General features: G+C 33.6%; 1 protein-coding gene across 1 annotated transcript in view; it reads left to right on the top strand.

Moving 5' to 3' along the window:
- LOC145671172 (prostatic acid phosphatase-like) overlaps positions 1 to 19,934 on the top strand; it is a 55,898-nt gene extending 35,964 nt beyond the window's left edge. Inside the window, exons 7-8 of the mRNA XM_081740014.1 lie at positions 8,507 to 8,693; positions 11,683 to 19,934. Coding sequence (XP_081596140.1) covers positions 8,507 to 8,693; positions 11,683 to 11,807 — 312 coding nt within the window. The 3' untranslated portion in view covers positions 11,808 to 19,934. The remainder of the gene's footprint in view (positions 1 to 8,506; positions 8,694 to 11,682) is intronic.
- The last annotated feature ends 2,235 nt before the right edge of the window (positions 19,935 to 22,169 follow it).

The raw sequence follows: 22,169 nt of genomic DNA, 5'->3' as shown, positions 1-22,169 counted from the left end.
TGTATGAGGTACTAACGACAATATCAGGGATGCCACTTTTATGTGTTCAGCAGTCAGTTCGATATATGGAGTAGTACCGCGCGCAAGGGTAGTGGAGCATAGACAAGCAAACAGGAATGTGTGAGCAACCGTCAATATTGCTTCGTCGACAGCAAAGAGCGCAATATACACAAACGACTGATTCAAACGATACCGGGTGGTGTGCTTACAAGATACATGGTGACCCATTGTTGAGCAAGTAGTATTGAAAGGCTTTGAAACATGTATCAAATTCGACAGTCATGAGCCCGTCTGCGATTTTTGACCTGTTTCTTGGGTTGAAAAAGTCTCCCTGAAGCACCAGGTTTCCAATCCAATAAAAGCAACCTTGCCAATGACAACACAGGAGTTTATGTCGAAGTCCTGTAATGTTGTTGTTAATGTAACTTCAGTAACTAACATGCCTGTACGAATTATCTTGCCAGTGTTTTATTTACAGCTTATGTATACGAACAACACAGTTCAGATATTGAAAAAGATATTCGGATACTATAACCACTACTTGCAAATATTACGAAACTATGCAATCAGTACTCTGTCTTATCTGGGTATTCCAATGCATCGTATATTATCGCTTCGTGGATGACATGAATGCATTATTTTATCCAAAGAAAAAAAAAAAGATTCACAATTAGAATATCTGTTTTAATAATTAAATGACATCATAAATTATCCTTCACTTTCAAAAAGTGCATTCATTTTCAATACTTCCTTATTTTCATAAGTAAGAACAATATTGTAATAAGAATTTGCACTAAATCAGCATCTGGTATAAAGACAATATACATCTAAAGAGAAATAAATAAATAAAAAAAAAAAAAAAAAGGAAGGGAACGAAAAAAGTTCATGAATATAGACATTTCAGTTTTTACAATTGTAACAAGTATGTTGAAGGTGTCTACTTGAGTTTCTCCGAAGAACTTAGTAGCATTTAGTAGTAACAATGCTCACCGATTACAAGAGTTACCATTCTGAGAAGAAATGTGATTCAAAGTGTAGGAGGCCATATGTGAATGGAAAGGAAATTACAAAATGGGCCAAAAGTACTCTTACAATCAGTACATATTCACTGTACAGTCATTTATATGTGTGTATGTTATAATTATATTTGTTTAATACTGTAGATTCAGGATGTTGAATTGTGATTCTACCACATCACGAAGGATTTCGAGGTGATTCACTCTATCCACAGTTTCATCAAAGAAAATATATTTGACAATACCTTCGCTAGACAGTGCACCCCACACTGTGGTACCAAGCTAGATTAGTTGAGAAATGATGGTAACGTGGGGATTAGCATCATCCCTTACACCGAGCTATGCCTGTTTACAAGACCTGATAATTTGAGACAAGCTTTTTCTGTACACATGATCTTATGTAGAAGATCTGGCTCCGAACTGATTTTCTCACGCGTCAGTTCACAGCATTGCAGTTGGCGATCGGATTCGCCTTCCAGAAAACCATTCACCAGTCGTGGGCGATGTAGTTTTAATTTAAGCTAACGCATAAAGCGTCGCAAGGACGTTTGCGATATGGATTGTTCGATATAAGCACGTCGTGTAGATTTCTTTGGATTGTTCACTTATGTTAGAGCCACCTTCACGTGATTATTTTCTGTCATACAAGTCTTAGAATGATCAAATTTCGGTAAATTAACCACCGAACTAGTACTTTCAAATGTATTTCTTATGTAATAAAAATTGTGGGGAAGTATTAAGTTCCTTGCAATGCTGTGCGCACCTACTTCGCATTTTCACACTTCCAATGCTGCTTTAGTATGCACTTGCTCTGCTCTTGATTTAAATTTGTCATTGCTGATAATTGCCTGTAGAAAATAAATAATAATAATTAAAAAATTAAAAATCAGAGCTACCATGTGCGGAAGGAAATATCTTAATAAATAACATTTCTAAAAGGTAGATAAAGGATTTAGAATAGTAATTTTGAATTACTGTTTGGAAACATTGGATCTAAAACGTAAACCGATAGTTGAAACAACTCTAAGGTTACTTTTGGCTTACTCAGTATGTTAACATGACAAAAATGAACATAATAGGTCGAAGAAGTATATTGGAAATTAAAAAAAAAAAAAAGTCCGAATATGTGTTTGAAAACAAAGAGTAAGATTGAGAGCCTACGCATTGTTCACGATTCTAAATCATAAACTAAAAGATCGGTTTTTAAATCTCTTTCTAAGTATGTTTAAACTTTATTTTTTAAATTTGGACTAAGGGAACGTAAAGAAGTAGTAGTAATAATAATAATTATTATTATTATATTTATTATTATTATTATTATTATTATTATTATTATTATTATTATTATTATTATTATTATTATTATTATTATTATTATATTTATTATTATTATTATATTTATTATTATTATTATATTTATTATTATTATTATTATTATTATTATTATTATTATTATTATTATTATTATTATTATTATTATTATTATTATTATTATTATTATTATTATTATATTGTGACGTGTACTTGCTGCACTCTTTCGTTCAATTAGTGCTTTCACTATCCTCTAAAACCTAGCTTTCAAAGTTGGAGATTATCGTATTTATGAATTTTTACTGAAGTTTAATAGAGCTAATTATTAGTTTCTTTGTCTTTTTTCAAAGAGCAGAATTAAAGAAAAAGTAATACTTTAACCTAAACTGGAAGCTAGTATAGAATTGCACAGGCGAATGTGAATGAATGAAATGTAAATAAGATTCGCCTATTGAGACATCGACGCAATAGAGGCAACGAGAATTTTGAAGATGATTCTTAATGAAATCACCTATCTCAAATTAAATCTGAATATCAAAAATAGGAAGGCAGATAGTTGCACCTTGTATCACTGTGTACATTCCCCAATCAACATTTCTAATTGGTTATTTTAAATGGTACTCACCTGGAAGGTTCTTGTAAATAGAGCATCACTAAAAGTCACAAAGTTCACTGATCACTTGTACATCAGTGGTAGGCACATATTCCTCCGAGAACAAGTGTTACTGGCGAAGCTAAGCCTTAGAGCACCAATGCTCAAGTTCTTTTATACTGGTAGACTTCATCGAGAAACGGCTGATGGCTAACTCATCGATGACTAGAGGTCTGCACGAATTTAGATATTCGCATCATTGTAGCTTTTTGGAGGTACATTTTTATTTCGTGTACGGATGACGGGTAAAAATGCAAATATTCGTCAAAAAAATAATATATATATATATATATATATATATATAATCACTGTTTTACAGTGAACATTATTAATTATTTAATTCTTATAATAAAGCATAATAATCTTTCTGAACAAATAACCACCAAAATAAAATTAAATTTCGGTAATATTTTTTCTGTTTTTTTAAATCCGATAATTAATATGAAATGCTAACTGATTACATAGTAGTTTGTATGAGGTGCCTTATTCTTCCCTCTTAGAGGGTCTTCTATCTCCATTTTGCCTCACCTCTGGTGCTTGGGGTCCCGGGTTCGATCCCAGCCCCCGCCAAGTGAACTTTGTGGTGGACAAACACCGTGCTCGTGGGTTTTTTCGGGGTTCTCCCGTTTCCTCCCACTTTCTTCATTCCACCGTTTCACTCATCTCTCATAATCACCGTCTCCTTTAGCCTAACCGGCATAACCGTGGGACGTAAAACTTAAAGATTTCATTTCATTTCCATTTTGCCTTTGCGTTCTGAGTAAAGACACTTATGTATTATAAGTTAGGAAACACAAAGAGAAAAGGTTTACTCTAAAATTAATACCAACTTAACCACTTTCTTGTTAGAAATCTGCATTTTAGGGAATCTTCGACAGATGTGTTTTCCATGAATTTGTTATTCCTGCTTGCATGAGTTGTATTTGGCATAATTGACTTACAATAGGAAGAAATAGTATTGACTATTTAGTATTGAATTGTTATAGTAGAAACTATTTTTGGAATTGGAATTGTCATGGAAGAAACAAAGCTGATATATTTATCTCCCTCTGCGGATGCGGGTACAAGTAGAGATCTTGCGAATGAACATTTTTTTTTTTTTTTTTTTTTTTTTTTTTTATCCGCGCAGATCTGTGCTGATGACTGATGACCACCTTATCACTGACTGATTTCGATTTGGGCGCCTCTTATCATTTTATAGTCGCAGATAGTATTGGGACGCTTACTTGGTTCCCATGTGGCGATGGCCTGTTATTCTCTTCCCTTGGGATAGTGATGATGTAGGAGTCTACACAATCGTCATTGTCTTTTATTAGACATAAAGACACGCGAAAAGGTATTACCCTTTGTTATATATCACATCTAATCTTTGATAATGTTAAAGTAATTACAAAAAATAGCTGTTATTCTTTACCTTAAATATTACATGTGTGATTGTTAAGCTTGTTTCTATGTCAATATAAATAAAAATAAAAAGTTGAATATCATTGGACTACAGGTTCAAAAGTTCAAGATGTCCACACGTGCAAGAGTAGAAAACTAATGCCAGTTTATGTCTAGATCATCTTCATACTATTTAGTTAAGTATTTTAGTTTTTCTTCGATGAAGCTGTTAACAAACAACGAATGCAGCCAGTGGGGTTTTGTGCATAAAGATGGGAAAAATGTGTGTTGTGCATAATTCAATAAAGAAATGGTGTAATATAAGAAATTAATTTACAATCTCGTCCTCCATTGTAGCTTTGAGTGTGTCAAGAAACATTATATCAAATAAAGGCAAAAATGTAGAATATCTATAAACTTTTAATATCACCTTAAAAATATTGTATAAGTTGAATATGAAATGCAATCTTCTAAGACAAATTATTGAAGAGAACTGTCTGCATGATTATTTGAGTGGGTTATTTATGAAATCAGTTGAAGGACTTGCTACCGGAAAGATGCAGTTTCAGTTCGATATTGTATCAGTGTATGTGGTGAAGAAGAATCGCTCCTTCTTTTCCTTTCTTCCATTTTGGCAGAACTGTGACCGATGGAATAACAAAATATACGCCATGTTTTCGCAGCAAGTCCAATTTAATCCTATGGCTCTCATTAAATAATACTGGTAGCTTCAGTACTTGATATCGGAAGTTCTGAACTTTAGTTTATTTAGATGACTTATGACCATGCATAGTTGTCCCAGGCTTGAAGTTGTTATTCATAATTTGGTATTAACTAACTAACTCTATGGCCTATGGAACCCGGAGGTTCAATGCCGCGTTCACAAAAGCTCCACTGACTTTTATCCTTAGCCAGTTGGATCCAGTTTCTACTTTGTATTCCTATCTCTGCGAGATCCATCTTAATATTGTCCTCTCATCTGCTCCTAGGTCTTCCTAATGGTCGTTTTCCGATTGGTCTTCTAGTCAAGACTTTGAAAGCGTTTCTACTTTCTTCCATTCTAGTTACATGACCTGCCCACCTAAGCCTCCTAGACTTGACGACCCTAACAATGTTGGGTAAACCGTATAAATTATATAGTTCCTCGTTATGAAGTTTGCACCATTCCCCATTGCCGTTCCTCTTAGGTCCGAATATTCGTCTCAGGATCTTGTTTTCAAATACTTTCAGTCTGTGTTCTTCCCTCAGAGTAAGCGACCATGTTTCGCAACCGTACAGAACAACAAACATGATTATCGTTTTATATATTTTAAGCTTCAAATTCCTCGACAGAATTTGCGACAACAAGAGATTTTGAACCGGATAGTAACACGAATTCCCTGCTTTTAGTCGCAATTTAATTTCTTCGTAACTATGGTTTTCTCTGTTCTATTGATCCTAGATATTTGAAACTATCCACTTTATCAAAAGTATTATTTAATATTTTAAGGCATCCATAATTTGCCATATTACGGTCCCGACGCACTTCCATGTATTTAGTTTTCTCTGCATTTACTTCTAAACCCATGTCCCTGCAAGCATTTAATAAGATCTCTGCATTTCTTTCTATTGTTCTCATATCATCCCCTATTAAATTTATATCATCAGCATATGCCATAAGCTGGTGAATACCGTTCAACTCTAGGCCCTGGTTGCTATCTTTGATTTTCCTTATAGCGTATTCCAGCATAATTAAATAATAATGACGACAACGCATTTCCTTGTTTCAGGCCATTTTCGACGTGAAAGCTCGTGGACAAAAATTTTCCTACCCGCACTTTACTTTGGGATTCATTTAAACATCTTAATTAATCTAATTAGCTTTCTCGGTATTCCAAGTTCTGTAAGAACGTTGTATAATGTTTCTCTCCAAACCGAGTCGTACGCCTTTCTAAAATCAATAAATAGTTGATGTACCGGGGTATTGTATTTCCACTTTATTTCGAGTATTTGGCGAATGGTAAATATTTGGTCGATAGTTGATCGATTTCGTCTAAATCCACACTGATAATCTCCAATCATTTCATCTGCGTATGGGGTCATCTTGCTAATAGAATATTTGAAAGAATTTTATAGGATGTTGACAGAAGAGAAATGCCTCAATAATTATTACAGTCAGTTTTGTCGCTTTTCTTGTGAATTGGAACAATGATTGATTCTTTCCACTCTTGTGGCAACTGTTCCTTGTTCCAGATAAGGAGAATGAGTTTGTGTATCTTGTTCCACAATTTTTCGCCTCTAGCTAAAATTAACTCAGCCGGAATTTCATCTACACCCGGAGATTTGTGTTTCTTTAATTTCTTTATAGCGGTTTCTACTTCTGTTCGGTTGGGTTCTGGAATATACGGTTCTGCGGTGTGTATCTCCTTTTCTCCACGCACATTAGCTTTTGGCTGCGTGTTCAGTAAATCGTCAAAGAAATCTTTCCATCTATTTAAAATGCTATCCATATCGGTGAGAACTGTTCCGTCAGCTTTCTTTAATATATAAGCACCAGGTTGATAGCCTTTCTTAAATTCGCTGATCCCCTTATACATGTCCCGAATATTTTTATTTTTACTATTATCTTCAAGTTCCTTAATTTTAGCTTTCAAAAAATCGCATTTCTTTGTTCTAAAAGTTTTAGAAGTTTCCCGCCTGATATCTGCGAAATTTTATGTAGTTATTTCATTCGGATGTTGTAGCCAACGTAATTTTGCCTGTTTTCTCTTCTCTGCTAGTTTAATGTATTTCTGGTCGAACCATAGTTTGTTCCTACGTATTTCCACGTGTCCCAATTTTTCTTTTGCTAAACTTTTAATGCTATCTCTAATTTCAATCCAAGTATCCTCATCACTAGTGTACTTCGAATCTTCTAAAACCGAGAATCTATTGGAAACTTCATTCTGGTATTCCTCTCTTACCTGGCTCTTTTCTAATTTCTTTAAATTAAATCTCTCCGTTTTCGGACATATTATCTTTATTCAACGATAATCTCTCTCGTATTATCGCTGCTACCAGGTAGTGATCAGTGTCACAATCAGCCCATCTAAACGATCGTTCATCAATTATGCTAGATTGCCTTCTTCTATCTACTAAAACATGATCAATTTGATTGTGTTTTTCCGTCTGGTGATGTCCAAGTGTATTTATGAACGTCGCGATGTGGGAATTTTGTACTCTTCACGATTAGGTTTTTGGATGTTGCAAAGTTCACGAGTCTAACACCGTTGTAATTACTTTCTTTATGCAGACTTTCGTTCCCTATAATCTGTTTGAAAATATCCTTTCATCCTACCTTCACATTGAAATCCCCTAATAGAATTTTCATATGGTATCGCGGAAGTTGGTCAAATATCCGTTCTACTTCTTCGTAAAAACTCTTTTATATCGTCATCCTTATCTTCAATTGGGGCATGTACATTTAAAACAATATCACACCACCGTCCCTTAAGAGTAATAAAAGAAAGTCTGTCAGTAACAAATTCAACCCGTTTAATTGCTGGTAGTATTCGTTTGTGAACGAAAAATCCTGTTCCTAACGTGATTTTTATTTCCTTCCTCGTAAAAGAACGTAAAATTTCCGGAATTCACAGATCCATTTCCTTCCCACCTAACTTCCTGAACTCCTACTAGGTCCATCCTGTATTTCTCTAACTCACTCGATACGGATTTTAACGCGCCTGCCCTATAAAGACTTCTAATATTCCATGTTCCAAATCTCATGTCCATTTTCTTTTGCTGAGGTTGTGCCAAGTTATTAGTCCTTTTCCGAGGCTTTTGTAAATGTTTCTGAACAAGTTTTTTTTTTTTTTTTTTTTTTTAACAGGATGAGGTTATTAGCCTTACCCAAACCCCCAAGCTGGAGGACCACTGCTAGTAGTCTGTCCGCGACTGCTTATTATCAATTAAGTATTAAGCAATTTAAAATTGTTCAGAAATTGTTTTATTCAAAAATTAGTTTCAAATGTCGAAGGACGAGAGACTCACCCGTATTCTTCTGAATATTTTTGTTATTCTTTATTAATTCAGTATATGTAATCAAACGTGAATAAATGTTAGTACTATATATAAACCGTAATTTTTTGCTGTATATACTATATACTATGAAATTTCTTTTCTGTAGGTTTTGTACAGAAATGACACAGAGAGAGATCCGTATGTTTTGACTATACCCGAATGCACAGCTTACTGTCCTCTTGATCGTTTTATTATGTTGACGCATCCAGTTATACCTGACAACTGGGACAAAGAGTGTCAAATTCAAGATGGGCTTTATGGAACGTTTTCTGCCACTCGTCTTACTTACATAGGTAAGGTCTCTGCATAAAATGCTGTTTACTGTGTACTGTATTACCATTTAGTTGAATTATTGAATGAAGTTTCGACGCATTTTATCTGCACCGAGCCATACGAGATAGAATCAACAAGCAAAATCGGGTTTGTATCCTAGCCATCTCGACTGAAAATCTAACCTAAGATCATGCGTGATAGTCACTCGACCTCAAAAGTCATATGATTAGTTACTTCCAAACTAAATTATTTATTATTGATTGTTTTTAAGTTTGTAGTAAAAAAAAGCCTGGTTATTTTCATTTGTTGTATAGATGAGACCGTAGAGTTTTTCGGAGATAATTGAGTGGTGCGTACTTTAAAATATATATATATATGTATATGTAATAATATGTAGTAAAAAATTACGGAATATTTGAGCTCTAAAGCGCATTAAGATAAACGTCCATAAGAAATATAATACCTATATAAAGAAATCGACTCAAAGTACGCTGTTCTCGTATTTTTTTTTTTCAGATACTAATAAACTTTTCCGTAAGAAAAATGTTATGTATTTAATTATTGTATGTATTTAATCATTGTTAAGAAGTATTTCACTTGTTAACTTACAAGGATACATTAAATAATAATAATAATAATATAGTTGTGTCTCAAATCAATTTTACCCGACCCATATCACATCATCATTAACTTGTTTCTGTTTTCTATTGTAACAGCCAAAGACAGCGTTAGGGGAGTAAATACGAAACACACAAATTAAATCATAAAATATTTTACGTTGTGTTTGTGTTTTAAAAATTAATACTTTATTACAAGATTCATAATTGGAATTTACAAGATAGGAGACACTTTTGGCGACAGAGTTGTAGGTAAATGTGTTGATTTCTCTGAAGAAAATTTATTTGTAATAAAAATTCTTATCTTGTATTTAGGATATTGCTAGTAGCGTACTAAAAGTAATTAAGTAAAACGCTAGAATTGTTTAAAATTATGCTTATGTAATCTACGCCTTTACGTGGTATCGATCTAACGAGCAGTTCTTTACAGTTTTTAATATTTAGCAGAACGTACTAAAGGAGAGGGTGGTAGAATCCAGATTGTTCTGTATTGGACACTGTTTCATTTTACATAGTTTCAAAACCCTGTACTTTTTAATGAAATATTAATTGCTACGAGGGTAATTTCAAACGTTCAGCACACTGAAAGACACTATGGAAGTAAATAATTTATTGTATAAAATACCTTTACAGGCCTTCAATATAATCTCCATTCTTGCGTATGACAGCTTCCCAACGTTTTGGTAAATTCTACATTCCGGATATGGCACCTTCATTGTTGAGCTGTGATCACTGGGGTCATCTCACTGGAAGCTTCATCAGTTGTATCGAAACTTTTTCCACGGAGTAGTTCCTTCAATTTGGGAAACAAATCAAAGTCTCGTGGGCTCAAATCAGGACTATATGTGGGTGGGGAAATATTTCCCATCCATACTTGTCGAGTGTTTCCCTCATTTGTAGGGCAGTATGCGGTCTTGCATTATCGTGCAAAATGAGGACACCAGTAGGAAGCATGTCAGGCCTTTTTTTGACGAATTTTCGGACGCAAAACATTGTGCAGAAACAGGTTGTAGTATTTACCTGTTACAGATGTCCCCTGTGGCATTTTATTTGTAGCTATCACTTCCATTCATGTCATACACGAAGATCATCATGAGTTTAACCTTTGATTGTTGGCGGCGGAATTTCTTCGGACGTGAAGAATCGGAACTTTACCATTGTGACGACTGAGAATTCAGTTCTGGTTCCAAATCTCGTATTCAGTTTCATCAGTTGCAACAGTTCTTCGTAGGTACTGATCTCCTACTGTTGGGTAACGTTGAAGCAATTCTTGTGCGATTCTTTTGAGACATGCTTTCTGCTCTTCACTCAGATCATGCAAAACCCATCATGGGCGATTTTTCTCATCTTTAACTTTTCAGTAATGATTCTCTAAACTGAAGTGACGGACATTCTGGCCTCATATGCAATTTCCTCACATGTATTTCGTCGATCCTTTATCAAAATGTAATTCACAATAATCTTAGAGATGTAGACTGTTGCAGTTGATGGTCTTCCACTTCTTGGGTTGTCCGCAGTACTTACACGACCTTCACGGGAACGAGCTGACCGCCGTGATACAGTGCTACGATCCACTACACTATTTCTACAAACCTCTCTCAAAGCATTGTAAATTTCAGTTGGATTCTTTCCACGTAGAATTTCGATTTTGATATAGGAACGCTGGTCACTATGTGTAATCCCACCTGAGTCGGGTTCACCTTTCATTTTAACACTGAATTTTTTACAACACGGCTACGCGAACGAGTAAACACAGACACAACCGTCAAGCCCAAACTGACTGACAACTGACATAAAATTAAACTTGATAACACCACACAAACGGTCGCGCATGCGTTGTGTGCAAGACTTTTGAAATGGCCCTCGTAATACTTATTGAATTTGCCAGTTAGCATACACTGTAATAAAGTAATTTCAAATTCACCATTCACAGCTTCAGAGGAAAGGTAATTAAAAGATAGAATTTATATTCAACCGAAAGAGTAGATGCAACAAATTAGATATGGTCTTTGGATTGAATATAAATCAGTTTTTAGTTATTTTAAACCTAGGTATTTAGATCCTTAATTTATTCCTATATATTAATTATCTTCCCTTGTTTATTTCTATTGACGCTCGTTGATAGGGGTTGACAGGGACCAAGATAATCAGAAATGCAGTGAATCTGACTGCAACTGTGAGTCAAGCCTTGAAATGCCTTGTTCGTTCTGAACAACCATCGATCCGTTTATTCTCTAGTGTACGGTAGAATAACAATCCTAAATCACATTTATCTACTTCATCCACTTTACTTCTTTCAGTCTATCAAACTTTTACTTGCATTAAAGCACCATTTTTTTACTGATTTTTTTTTAAATATATGTAATTCCTTTTTTTCTTTTTCTTCTTTCAGCCATGATAACTTCAGTAGCTCTTGGGTTTGTGTTGGTAATTTCAGTCATTCTTGGACTTTTGTATTGGAAGAGCAGACGGACTACCGACTACTGGTATTTTAAATTACAAACTGAAGCACCGTAATTCATGAAAAATTATTTTATTGACTTATCACACATTATTTTTGTGTGTTAAATCTATTTTCTGAAAATACATAAATAAGGAAATTATTTTTATGATTATAGACTTCAGGTATATAAAGTTGCTTTTAAAAAATTGCAATGATCATTGACGAGATTAAATCTTTGGTCACTATGATATAATAACTTTTATATATTCGATGCATTTTTCAATATCTTTAAGATTTTCCTAGTCATGACAATGACATTGTATTTGTATTCCATGAAATATATCGCCGAATGTAGCGTTTGTTTTAAGTTCTTGTGTTTCCAAGGACACTGATTAATAATTCCGTCGCAGAATTTTAAGAGAACGTGAAAGCTTACACGTTCATTACCTGTAAAGAATAAAGCAGGCTATCTGCTTTCATTTTAAAAAAGCATTAGATTCCAAATCATTGCTAATTTTTTTTTGTTTCAGTTTATAATTAAAATCATAGGGAGACAATATTTGGCTTGGTTCGAGGTATGGCCAGAAAATCAGAACTTTCAAAAAAAAAAAAGTATGTTGTTGCTGCTGTTTTGTTAAAGTTTATGGTCCCTTTTCAACACCGTGGCTATATGAAACATGGACCTACAGTTTAAGATACAATCCGAAACACCGCAATGTGTTTGATGCTCTCCCATTAGAAATAGAACATGGGACTCTGTGAATCAAAGGCGTGCGTGCTAGCCACTACTTCCGGGAAGTAAAACACCAGTACATGAATTAAAAGTATTGAATATGCAATCTCACTTCAAATAACTGGGTTCAGTAGTATGCCAGTTATGAAATGCATATTATTTGTTGAAGGTACGTGTTGTGGATGCAAGACCCTATGAAATTTCTACGTATGACAGTAATGGATGAATCCATTCGGAAAATAGGATGACCAATTTGCATTGTGAGATTGATGTCACGTGCCACCGTAAATGATAGAAATTGTTCCGACGTCGAGGCTTCTTTTCTTCAAATGGATAGAATGTGCGTGGTTCTCTTCTCAATTAAAAGTGCCTCATCTGGGCAAATAGCAGTTGAATCGTAAATCATTTTTCGAAAGAAGTGTTATCTGGAATTATGTTCATTTACTTCCAGCAACATGTGCACTGAAATGTAAAGTAACATAAAAATATTTAAAGAACATAAGAAACACATTGTATTAATAACGTAATAACCTTCTTTCTTGCATACTACATAGAAATACTAAGAAGCTTAATAAATTAGTTATTATTAACATGAAAGTATCTGGTGCTGTAATTCTTAGTGAAAAAATATTTTAGTTAGTATTCTTTTAAAACAAAATTAACTCACAATCTGGAAATTGTTGGTATACGAATCTAAGATTGTTATTTTGATATTCACATCCTACACAACAAATACTAATATTCGTAGATGGTATCCAAGAATATAAATATAAAAACCTCAAAAATTTAAGTTCGAAAACAAAACGATTAATATTTAGTTCGATATTTTCAGCGTGTTGCTTTTTTCAATGATAATGCATTGTCCCCCAGAAGAAATTAATTGATATATTAACATCCGTTTTGAGCTCCGTGGCAATAGATACTTAAAATTGAATAGAAGCAAGTTCGAGTTTATCAGAGATTTACGCACCGAGGATCGAATCCGAAACCACTCATATAGAAAGCACGCGAGATAGTTATTTAGCCACCAAAGGTCACCACAGAAATGAAAAATTCATTTCTTGTTGTTTGTTAAACCGTACTTTATTTACTACATTAAAAAAAAAGAAAAAGCAAAGAAATCAAATCTTCATTCTGAAGGTTTTTGTTAAATAAATAAATATTATGAGCCTTTATTACAAACTAATAATGGAATTATGTTCAGGAAATAGGAGATGGTTTTGCTCTGAATAACCCAGTAGGCTGGCCAAACTTTGAAGGAGTGGGCTCAAGTCTCCCTAGCAGCTGTTGGTATAGCCTTATTCTAAAATAACACATGATCGAGGGAAATCTTCAGTATTCTCAATTATACTAGCTTTTCCTGGTATATATTATAATTAAAAGTAAACTAATCGATGAGAAAGCAAACTGATTTATTGTTATAGAACTAATATCTTGTGACATTTTCGCCAACTAACCACTTGGCTTCATTAGCCAATGCTTGTTGTTTGGAAATCTTATATTACCACGATTTCACAGTAAGTGATAGTGATAGTTATCTTCGGTACCTGTACTGCGGAATAGTTCCTGTTAATTGAACGATTTTCGAAGATCAAAATAATATGTATGAAACTAAAAGAGTTAGAATAATACTTACAAGAAATTGATATGTTCGAAAGTTCTAAAATACTACTGGAACAATATCCAACACCATCTCATATTTCGTCACGATGTTGCATATTATTCAGGCGCATTGTGGCAACATTGGAGGGAAATTAGTTGCTGATTTAAGCTGTGGGTGTGTAGTTCTGTCAATGGATGCAGCTATGCTAGTAGCTGGATTGTGTATTGGGAAGTTGATGTAGGCTCTGATGCGTTACAGATTTTCAAAGAAAATTTTGATTGATTTGAATTGTGCAATGTCGATTGTGTAATGTGCGTAATGTAACAACTGAGTTTGGGGAGGAGTGGAAGAAGAAATTTCATAGTGTGATTATGAATTGTCCATTTGGAACAAAGCATAATAAGGGTATTGATATGGTATTTTAAGCACTCAATCTTGCAAATATATCCGTAATTCTCTGCGTAAAACTTCAACTAGAGAACGTATCCTGAAGAAGGCTTCTGATTGAGGAATGAAAGTTGACGTGTTTGCTGAGTTGCGATTTGATTTACCAGTTTTTTTCTCAGTTTCATAAAAGGTCGTCAGTTGGTATTGCTGTGGATTTTATAAGATGTCGTTTCTGAAATCTTTTTATTATTTTTTTTTTTTAAATTTCATTAAAGAGAGAAACAAATACTTAGACTTATTAATTAAAATGTGTGTTATACTGATCTTTCCATTGTCCTGAATGGATTAATAGAAGAACTTTATGTACTATTTAGAAAAAACAAAATATGGTGTCTGAAGCCAGGTGGTTAGTTGGCAAAATTGTCTTAAGACAATAGTTTTATAATAATAAATTGGTTTGCTTTGCTCACAATCAGTGATTAGTTTATATTTGATTAAGATAAAACTTCGTTTCAATGCTCTCAGTGTCCAAAGTTGTCCATTGTTAAATATCACCGAATGAAATCTATTGAATTAATTACAGAGAACAGCCTTATCGTGTATTTTGAATTTTTGCGGCTCGCGAGTACGGTTTCAGTGTTTGCTGACACCTTTTTCAGTAACATCTAAAAATTGCTAAACTAAAACCATTGTTGAGATTTCTCCCTTGCTGTGGAACTCTCCTTAAAAAAAGTAACTAACCTCATTCCTAAAAAAAAAAAAAAAAAAAAAAAAAAGCATTTTTTTTTTCTTTTTGAAAAAAGAAAAGTGTGTTGTACAGTTAATAATAGATCTTAATCCGTCCTATGAGTAAAATAACGAAATTCCACATAACAGTTGATCATTTTCCACAAGTGACTGAAGAAAGAATCAGCTAACATTGAAACCGTATGAGTGAGTTGCAAAACTTTGAGACACAAGGTAAAATTGTTTTTAATTGAATTATGCATTCTATAGAATCAATCAGCAAATAATAGCAGAGAACTTTAAACCTTAACCTTTAAATTATTCTCAATCCTTACACGATAAGTGTAGTAATTTTAGAAACGTAATAGTTGTTACAAACAGCTATTTTGTGCATATGTTGTGTTGATTATTTTTGTTGATTGATTTTTACTTAGATTTTTCACTAGTTTATTTTCAAACTTTTAAAATATGTCATTGTATGTAACGCAAACATGGTTGCTCAGGGTATGTGATATGATAGTAATAATTTTTTTCTTTCTTTTTAAAGTCTGTGCAAATGGTGATATATATATGTATATATAGCATATTAAATTATATTGTGACAATTTCAAGGACCGATTTTTCAAATAGATTCATGACTAAGGTATTTTTATTGTGTACTTTTATGTGCGTGAATATTGTGTGAATTAATACTGAATGATAATTTGTGAAATTCATAAGTGTGATGTATTTGTAATATTTGTATAAAAATTACTTTGCTGACGCTGCATTTGGGGAAAGAAATTAATTACGAAAGGCGATATTTGAAAGTAATTTTAAAATATGCATAGTATACTGACATTAATTTCTGTATCTGATGCGATTTCTGGAAGATATGCCAATGATTCCAGTAGATTGTCTCTATACCTATCTGAAAAATATTATTTAATCTTTGTTTCAGTTCCTACTGTGGGTTAGCTTGCTTTCTCTGTTGATTTTTTTGTAGACTGTTATTGTGCATTTAAAACAATGTCTATAGAAAAATATCCCCAAGTTTTTCTTTTGGAAACCTCTTCAATTAATTTGCGTAGTAAGTAGTACATTATACGTAGTATGTGTATATATTAAAGATAGGTTGATACCAAAATTTATTAATATCTAATACCAGTAACTTCGGTAATTGATACCGAATAATGGATACATTTCTGTAGTTGTGTACAATTATGATAAAGATTTCTGTTTCTTAAATTCAATTTTTAATAGTTTCGTATTATTTAATTATTTTGTTTTACCAAAGAACTTCCGAAACTAAGCAAGGGCTGCTATTTCTAGAATAAAGTCGTAAGTCTTAGAAATGTGAATTAAACAATTAATGATGATTCAGATATAACTTTTTTAGTTCGAAGTCAAGGGAACATAAAAAAGATTCTAGATATCCAAAAACTTGCAGTTTAAAATTAAATTAAGGAAATAAAATTGCTGTAAACGAAAAAAAAAAAAAAAAAAAAAAAAAGGCAGTATATCATTTGCGTGATCCAATACCGCAAATAAACAAACTTCACTCGCTCATAAGTGCAGTACCATATACAGGGTAGTAGGTAACTCCACCGACAAACTTTGGGAGGTGATTCCTTATATGAAATGAAAGAAAAAAGTTCTGATAAACATAGGTCGGAAAATGTCTCCTTTCAGAGTTATGAAGCGCCGAAAATTCGAAAAATCATGTTTCGAAACGCCCTGCCTTAGAAACTATAGAACCTATCCCAAGCGGTTTAAGGAACTAGTATGCGATCTATCTAAATATCCATGTTTTAACATCCTCCGTTATCGGCGAAACGAACGCGCCATTAGTACTTAACGAAGCATCCCTATACCTCAACTTCCTTCTTACAGTTCGTTTCGCCGATAACGGACCACGGTAGAACATGGATATTTAGGTAGAGCGCATACTAGTTCCTTTGTAATTCCTTAAACCGCTTGGGATCGGTCCTGTAGTTTCTAAGGCAGAGCGTTTCGAAACGTGAATTTTCGGCGGCTCATAACTCTGAAAGGAAACTTTTCTCGTCCCATGTTTATTAGAACTTTTTTCTTTCATTTCATATAAGGAATCACCTCCCAAAGTTTGTCGGTGGAGTTACCTACCACCCTGTATAAGTATAATGAATTAACACAAAACCACATACATACATACATACATAAATAACAATCTTAATCGTATATTCTTACCTAAAGAAGTTTGTAATCTCCGATTTGCTTTGATTTGTTTGTTTTTACACTGTCAACGAAATCTCCAATTTCAGTTTTTGCGTGAAATACGTTCATTAGTAACATTTAGTTGACATTTAATTAATTTCTTAAACTTTTGTTAGGAATTATCCAAATTCCAAAAAAAAAGTCTGCCGTATGTTATATATACATCCATTGGTAATGGTAACAGTTACAATAGCGCATCCGCAGAGAGTTTAAGCGGGCTTAAGCCATTAGCCGCTCGCAAGTAAACTAAACAGGGAAGTCCGGGACATAATAATAATAGCAATAATAGAAAATTGATGGAATAAAATCTGAACACCATCTTAAAATTATTGTCTTTTGTTTGTAGTTCGTTGCCTCTACACATGTCACCCTCATGTGCAGCTTAAATAACCATAATCTGAGTGCGCATATGAATTACTATTAATAACCTGAAAGCATTGAAGGTATCAAAATACCGAAAGTTTATCCCTAGTATATATAAAAACTGTATGTAATCTTAGTATTGTATAGAAGAATACGTGCCGTCTGGTTTTCTTTTGAAGTGTATGTTTGTTTATAAATGAATCACGTTTTCATCGATTAATTAGCTTTCGCTAAGATGTGTAGCTTGTCTGTTTTCATACAAAGAGTGTCAAATTATTAAACTGTGGAGGAAAAATCGATTTGTGAAACTCAGCAAAAGTTTGGATAGTGAAGAATGTGTTTTAAAAAATAATGGGAGAACATGGAAATAAGACTATAAAGGATGCAAGGTTAAATTTTGTGGATATTCTACATTCCATATTGCAACGTATGTATAAATTTGATACGTGAATCAGTGATAATTATACATCAACATATAGGAAAAGTTTTATCTAACTTGTCATTTTTCTGTACTATTTTCAGCATCCGTTGTGCAAAGCTATGATTGATTTTTCCAAATTTTATGTTACGTTCGCAAACGGATCTATGCTAAAGATGAACAAATGTCAAGTCTGGCATGGTGTAGATCCATAGTAGCTCAGTGCTATAGTGCTCACCTCTTGTGTGAGGGAGCTCAGTGGTAGAGCTTTCACCTCCGGTGCTTGGGGTCCCTGGTTCGATCCCAGCTCTCGTCGTTTGGACTTTGTGGTGGAGCTCGTGGGTTTTCTCAGGGTTATCCAGTTTCCTCCCACTTTTTTTATTCCACCATTTCATTTATTTCTCATCATCACCGTCTCCTTTAGCCTAACCGGCATAACCGTAGGACGTAAACTGAAAGATATCATTTCATTTCTTGTGTGAAGGATCCCCCATTCAGTCCCAGACATTATCATATCCTGTGAGTTTTCTTGTTTTCTCCTTCATGCACATTCTATTAATTACTTTGTAATCATTCACTTCCGTTATTCATCCGTCTCCTCTATCCCATAGAAAATTAATTTTTGAGCGTAGTGCGGTAAGTGCGACACGCAAATGATTCTTATGAAAATAATTGAAAACTCAGAACAAGGAGTTGATTCATTCTTGAAAATGTGCCTATTATTGTGATATATACAGACGTGCAATAAGATATTATAAAGAGAAAGCAGCTCCAGAAGTACAAGACTTGAAGAGAAAGTTAGATGGCGAAATGTTTATTTCCGATAGCAGAAACGATAGTGTATCAAATTCTTTATAAAAATCACACAAACGAAAAATATAGTATTGGCCTGAAGATAGTGCGATATTTTTGCTATAAAAGCAGAAAACCATACTTATATTATAATCGCAGCCTAGCCCTTTATAACCTTTAAAACAAAAGGTTCTATTCCTCCCACGTAAGAGTTTACCACCTGTATCACTCCCGCGACCGTGCCTTCCCGTTGCGTAACTTGTCAACACCCGAGTCCAGCTCAGTAATATTGTTCACCCAACAAAACCAATTAATGTTGTATTCATCATAAAGTAAAATGTTTGAAGATTTATTTGCTATGTGCCCATTCATTTACCATCTCAAAAACTCGAGATTGTATTATATTCTAGGTCGTACTATATTAAGGCCAATACGGTACATACATTCAGAAATCTTCATGTGAGTGACAAAAAGGTAATAAGAAGCAAGGTAATAAGCAAGAAAAAAAAAAAATAATTTCAATAGTGAAGTTAACATTGTTAAAAAGATAAAGGTGAACGAAGATGTGTATATATACAATTATTTGCCTTTTTTTGTACATAATCTGCTGCTTCAATTTTTTGTTACTTCAGTCTTACGTGCAATTGTATTAGTATTTTCAATTTCGTCCAGCACTAATATCTATGTCCAGTATGTTTATTTTGTAGTGACATTTTTAGTATTGTGCTCAAAATCAATTTTAATATTGACTTCATCACAACACAGGTTATTTCATTAAAATATTTATAATGTAACAAAGCGTTATGAAGAAAAAAGGTATAAGAAAAGTACAAAAGTATCATAATTAAACATCGGTTTTATTATTTTTTTATGTGTAACGTCTACTATTGTAAAGATGCAATAAAAAAAACAGTCATTTGTTGCAATAATAAAAATTTCAAGCTAAACCTTGTTTGAATAATTAACATACCTGATATAATATCGGTTCTGCAAGTGGACCCGCAGTGGTGTTAAGTACACACATATGCTTAAATGTTGGACAGAAAAACCTTCAATTCCTCCATGTATCCCAAAATTCCCCCCCCCCCCTACATAAATTCCTAATAGGAAATCACAATATTAGTGGTAAATAGAAACATTTTATTATTCCCTTTTTACTACTTCCAGACTATGCTATGAATAAGTATGGGAAGAATTATAGGACGGCTATGTCCATTTCTTCGTCTTTCTGTCAAAGGAGTATGTCAGAAACGGTAAAAATTAGAACCTTTTTTTAAACCCTTAAGTACTACCTTGGGATCCTTTTGTGACCTCTGAGAGATAGTTAATGTAGTATATCTCCTAAATGAACGGGAGTATCTAAAAGTCGGTTCTTGCATTTTTCCCCAATGTATGTTTAATATATTGAATACAAATATATATTTGCTGTTGTTTTGATGTTATGTAGAAAATGATTGTTACCAGCGGAGTCGTAAAAGAACCCCAAGGTAATACCCATGTAAGTATTTCCCTCATCACCACCACCAAACGAGCAAAATTAGTAGTTTACTTAATGCTTAAGAGGTGACAGAAATTACTAATATATTATTCCTGAAAATTACTTAATTATTGACATAATAAAGTAAGTTGGGTGTGTAGTAGGAAAAAAGTTTTCTTATGTTACGCTACATTGTTTGTAACCTTGCCTTTTTCTTCCTCAGATTACGATTTGAAATAATAGGTATCTTGAAACCTGGTTATATTGTTTAAACAACTCCTAAATAACAAAATGATTAGTTTTAAAGGGCTAAGGCCCGTCACTTCTAGCAACAACCCCTAGAAGATATGACTTGACTTCTAGGTTGTAGTTGCGCCTGTTATTTTGTGATGAGGTTGAAGTATTTGTTCTCTATTTCCGGTAACAATGATGTCAGTGATGTCGAAAATGCAGTCTCGATTGGAGAGGAGTGAGTGTTTTGGAATATGTGTAAAATTTCTGTATGAAACACAAAGAATTACTTTCAGTGGTAGAGCGCTAGGGGTCTCGGGTTCAAACCCTGCTCCCGCCAAGTGAACTTTGTGGTGGACAAACACCGTGTGCGTGGGTTTTCTCGGGGTTCTCCCGTATCCTCCCACTTTCTTCATTCCACCATTTCATTCATCTCTCATAATCACCGTCTCCTTTAGCCTAACCGGCATAACCGTGGGACGTAAAACTCAAAAATTTCATTTACACAAAGAATTACTTGTTTTTATTTTGGGTCTCAAAGGAACCCCACGGTATTTCCTATGCTATATATTGTTCACAGTAATATACAAGGGTTAATCAATTCATTGTCCTAACAATAGTGTCTTCTCGATCCGGTATCCCAAAATTTTCCCCCTACGTAAATTCCTAATAGGAAATCAGAATATTAGTCAAACCGGAAGTGGAGAAAATTACGATTTCCGGTTTCCACACTGATCGCCATAGGGTTAATGGATAGCGAGGATTTTTTTATATATGGATTCAGTACCCCAAGAACAGATTGCATCTCCAACTTCATTCCTTTGTTGCAGCATCACTTTTACTCTATATTGGTTCCTACAGTGTCAAAACGGTAGTAAGAGGCAACAAACAGTTTTTTGATGTGCATTCAGGATCCTAAGAATAATTTTATCTTAGTTCTTGCTCTTCTATTGAAACTGAAAGTAGAAGAAACTAGGACAACTTGCGGTTTATTGTATGTAAAATAGAGCTCAATTCGAGTAATGGTTGTAAAAGATAGAAACTCTTTTTGACGTGGATTCAGAGCCGAAGACCAGGTTCCATTTCTGCCTTTATCCCTCTATTGCAAGCGGAACTTGGATATTTATTTCCATGATTGATAATGATCATTATGGTTGAAAGCTATATATATATATATAATGTGTGTTTTTGTTTGTTTCATCTAAAATTATCTATTAGAGTATCTGTATATTGAAATAAAACTCGCAAGTATATTTATTGTTTATTGCATCTGTAATTCGTACAGTATTGATTTCTAATGTAAAATAACATACGTACATATAAATCACATTTATTTCAACATTTCATTATTTGCCAGTTACACAACAAATACAAACACTATATCAAAATAATTTTTTTATTTTAGAATTCCTCATTTAATAAGAAATAAAATATACATTCTTTTTTTTTTTTTTTTTTTTTTTTCAAGCATTTT

This window comes from Thermobia domestica, chromosome 15 (genome assembly GCF_964235325.1).
Source record: "Thermobia domestica chromosome 15, izTheDome1.hap1.1, whole genome shotgun sequence".
In the NCBI taxonomy this organism is placed as follows: domain Eukaryota; kingdom Metazoa; phylum Arthropoda; class Insecta; order Zygentoma; family Lepismatidae; genus Thermobia; species Thermobia domestica.
The sequence above is the reverse complement of the archived record's forward strand: the minus strand, read 5'-3'. Positions and strand labels throughout refer to the sequence as shown.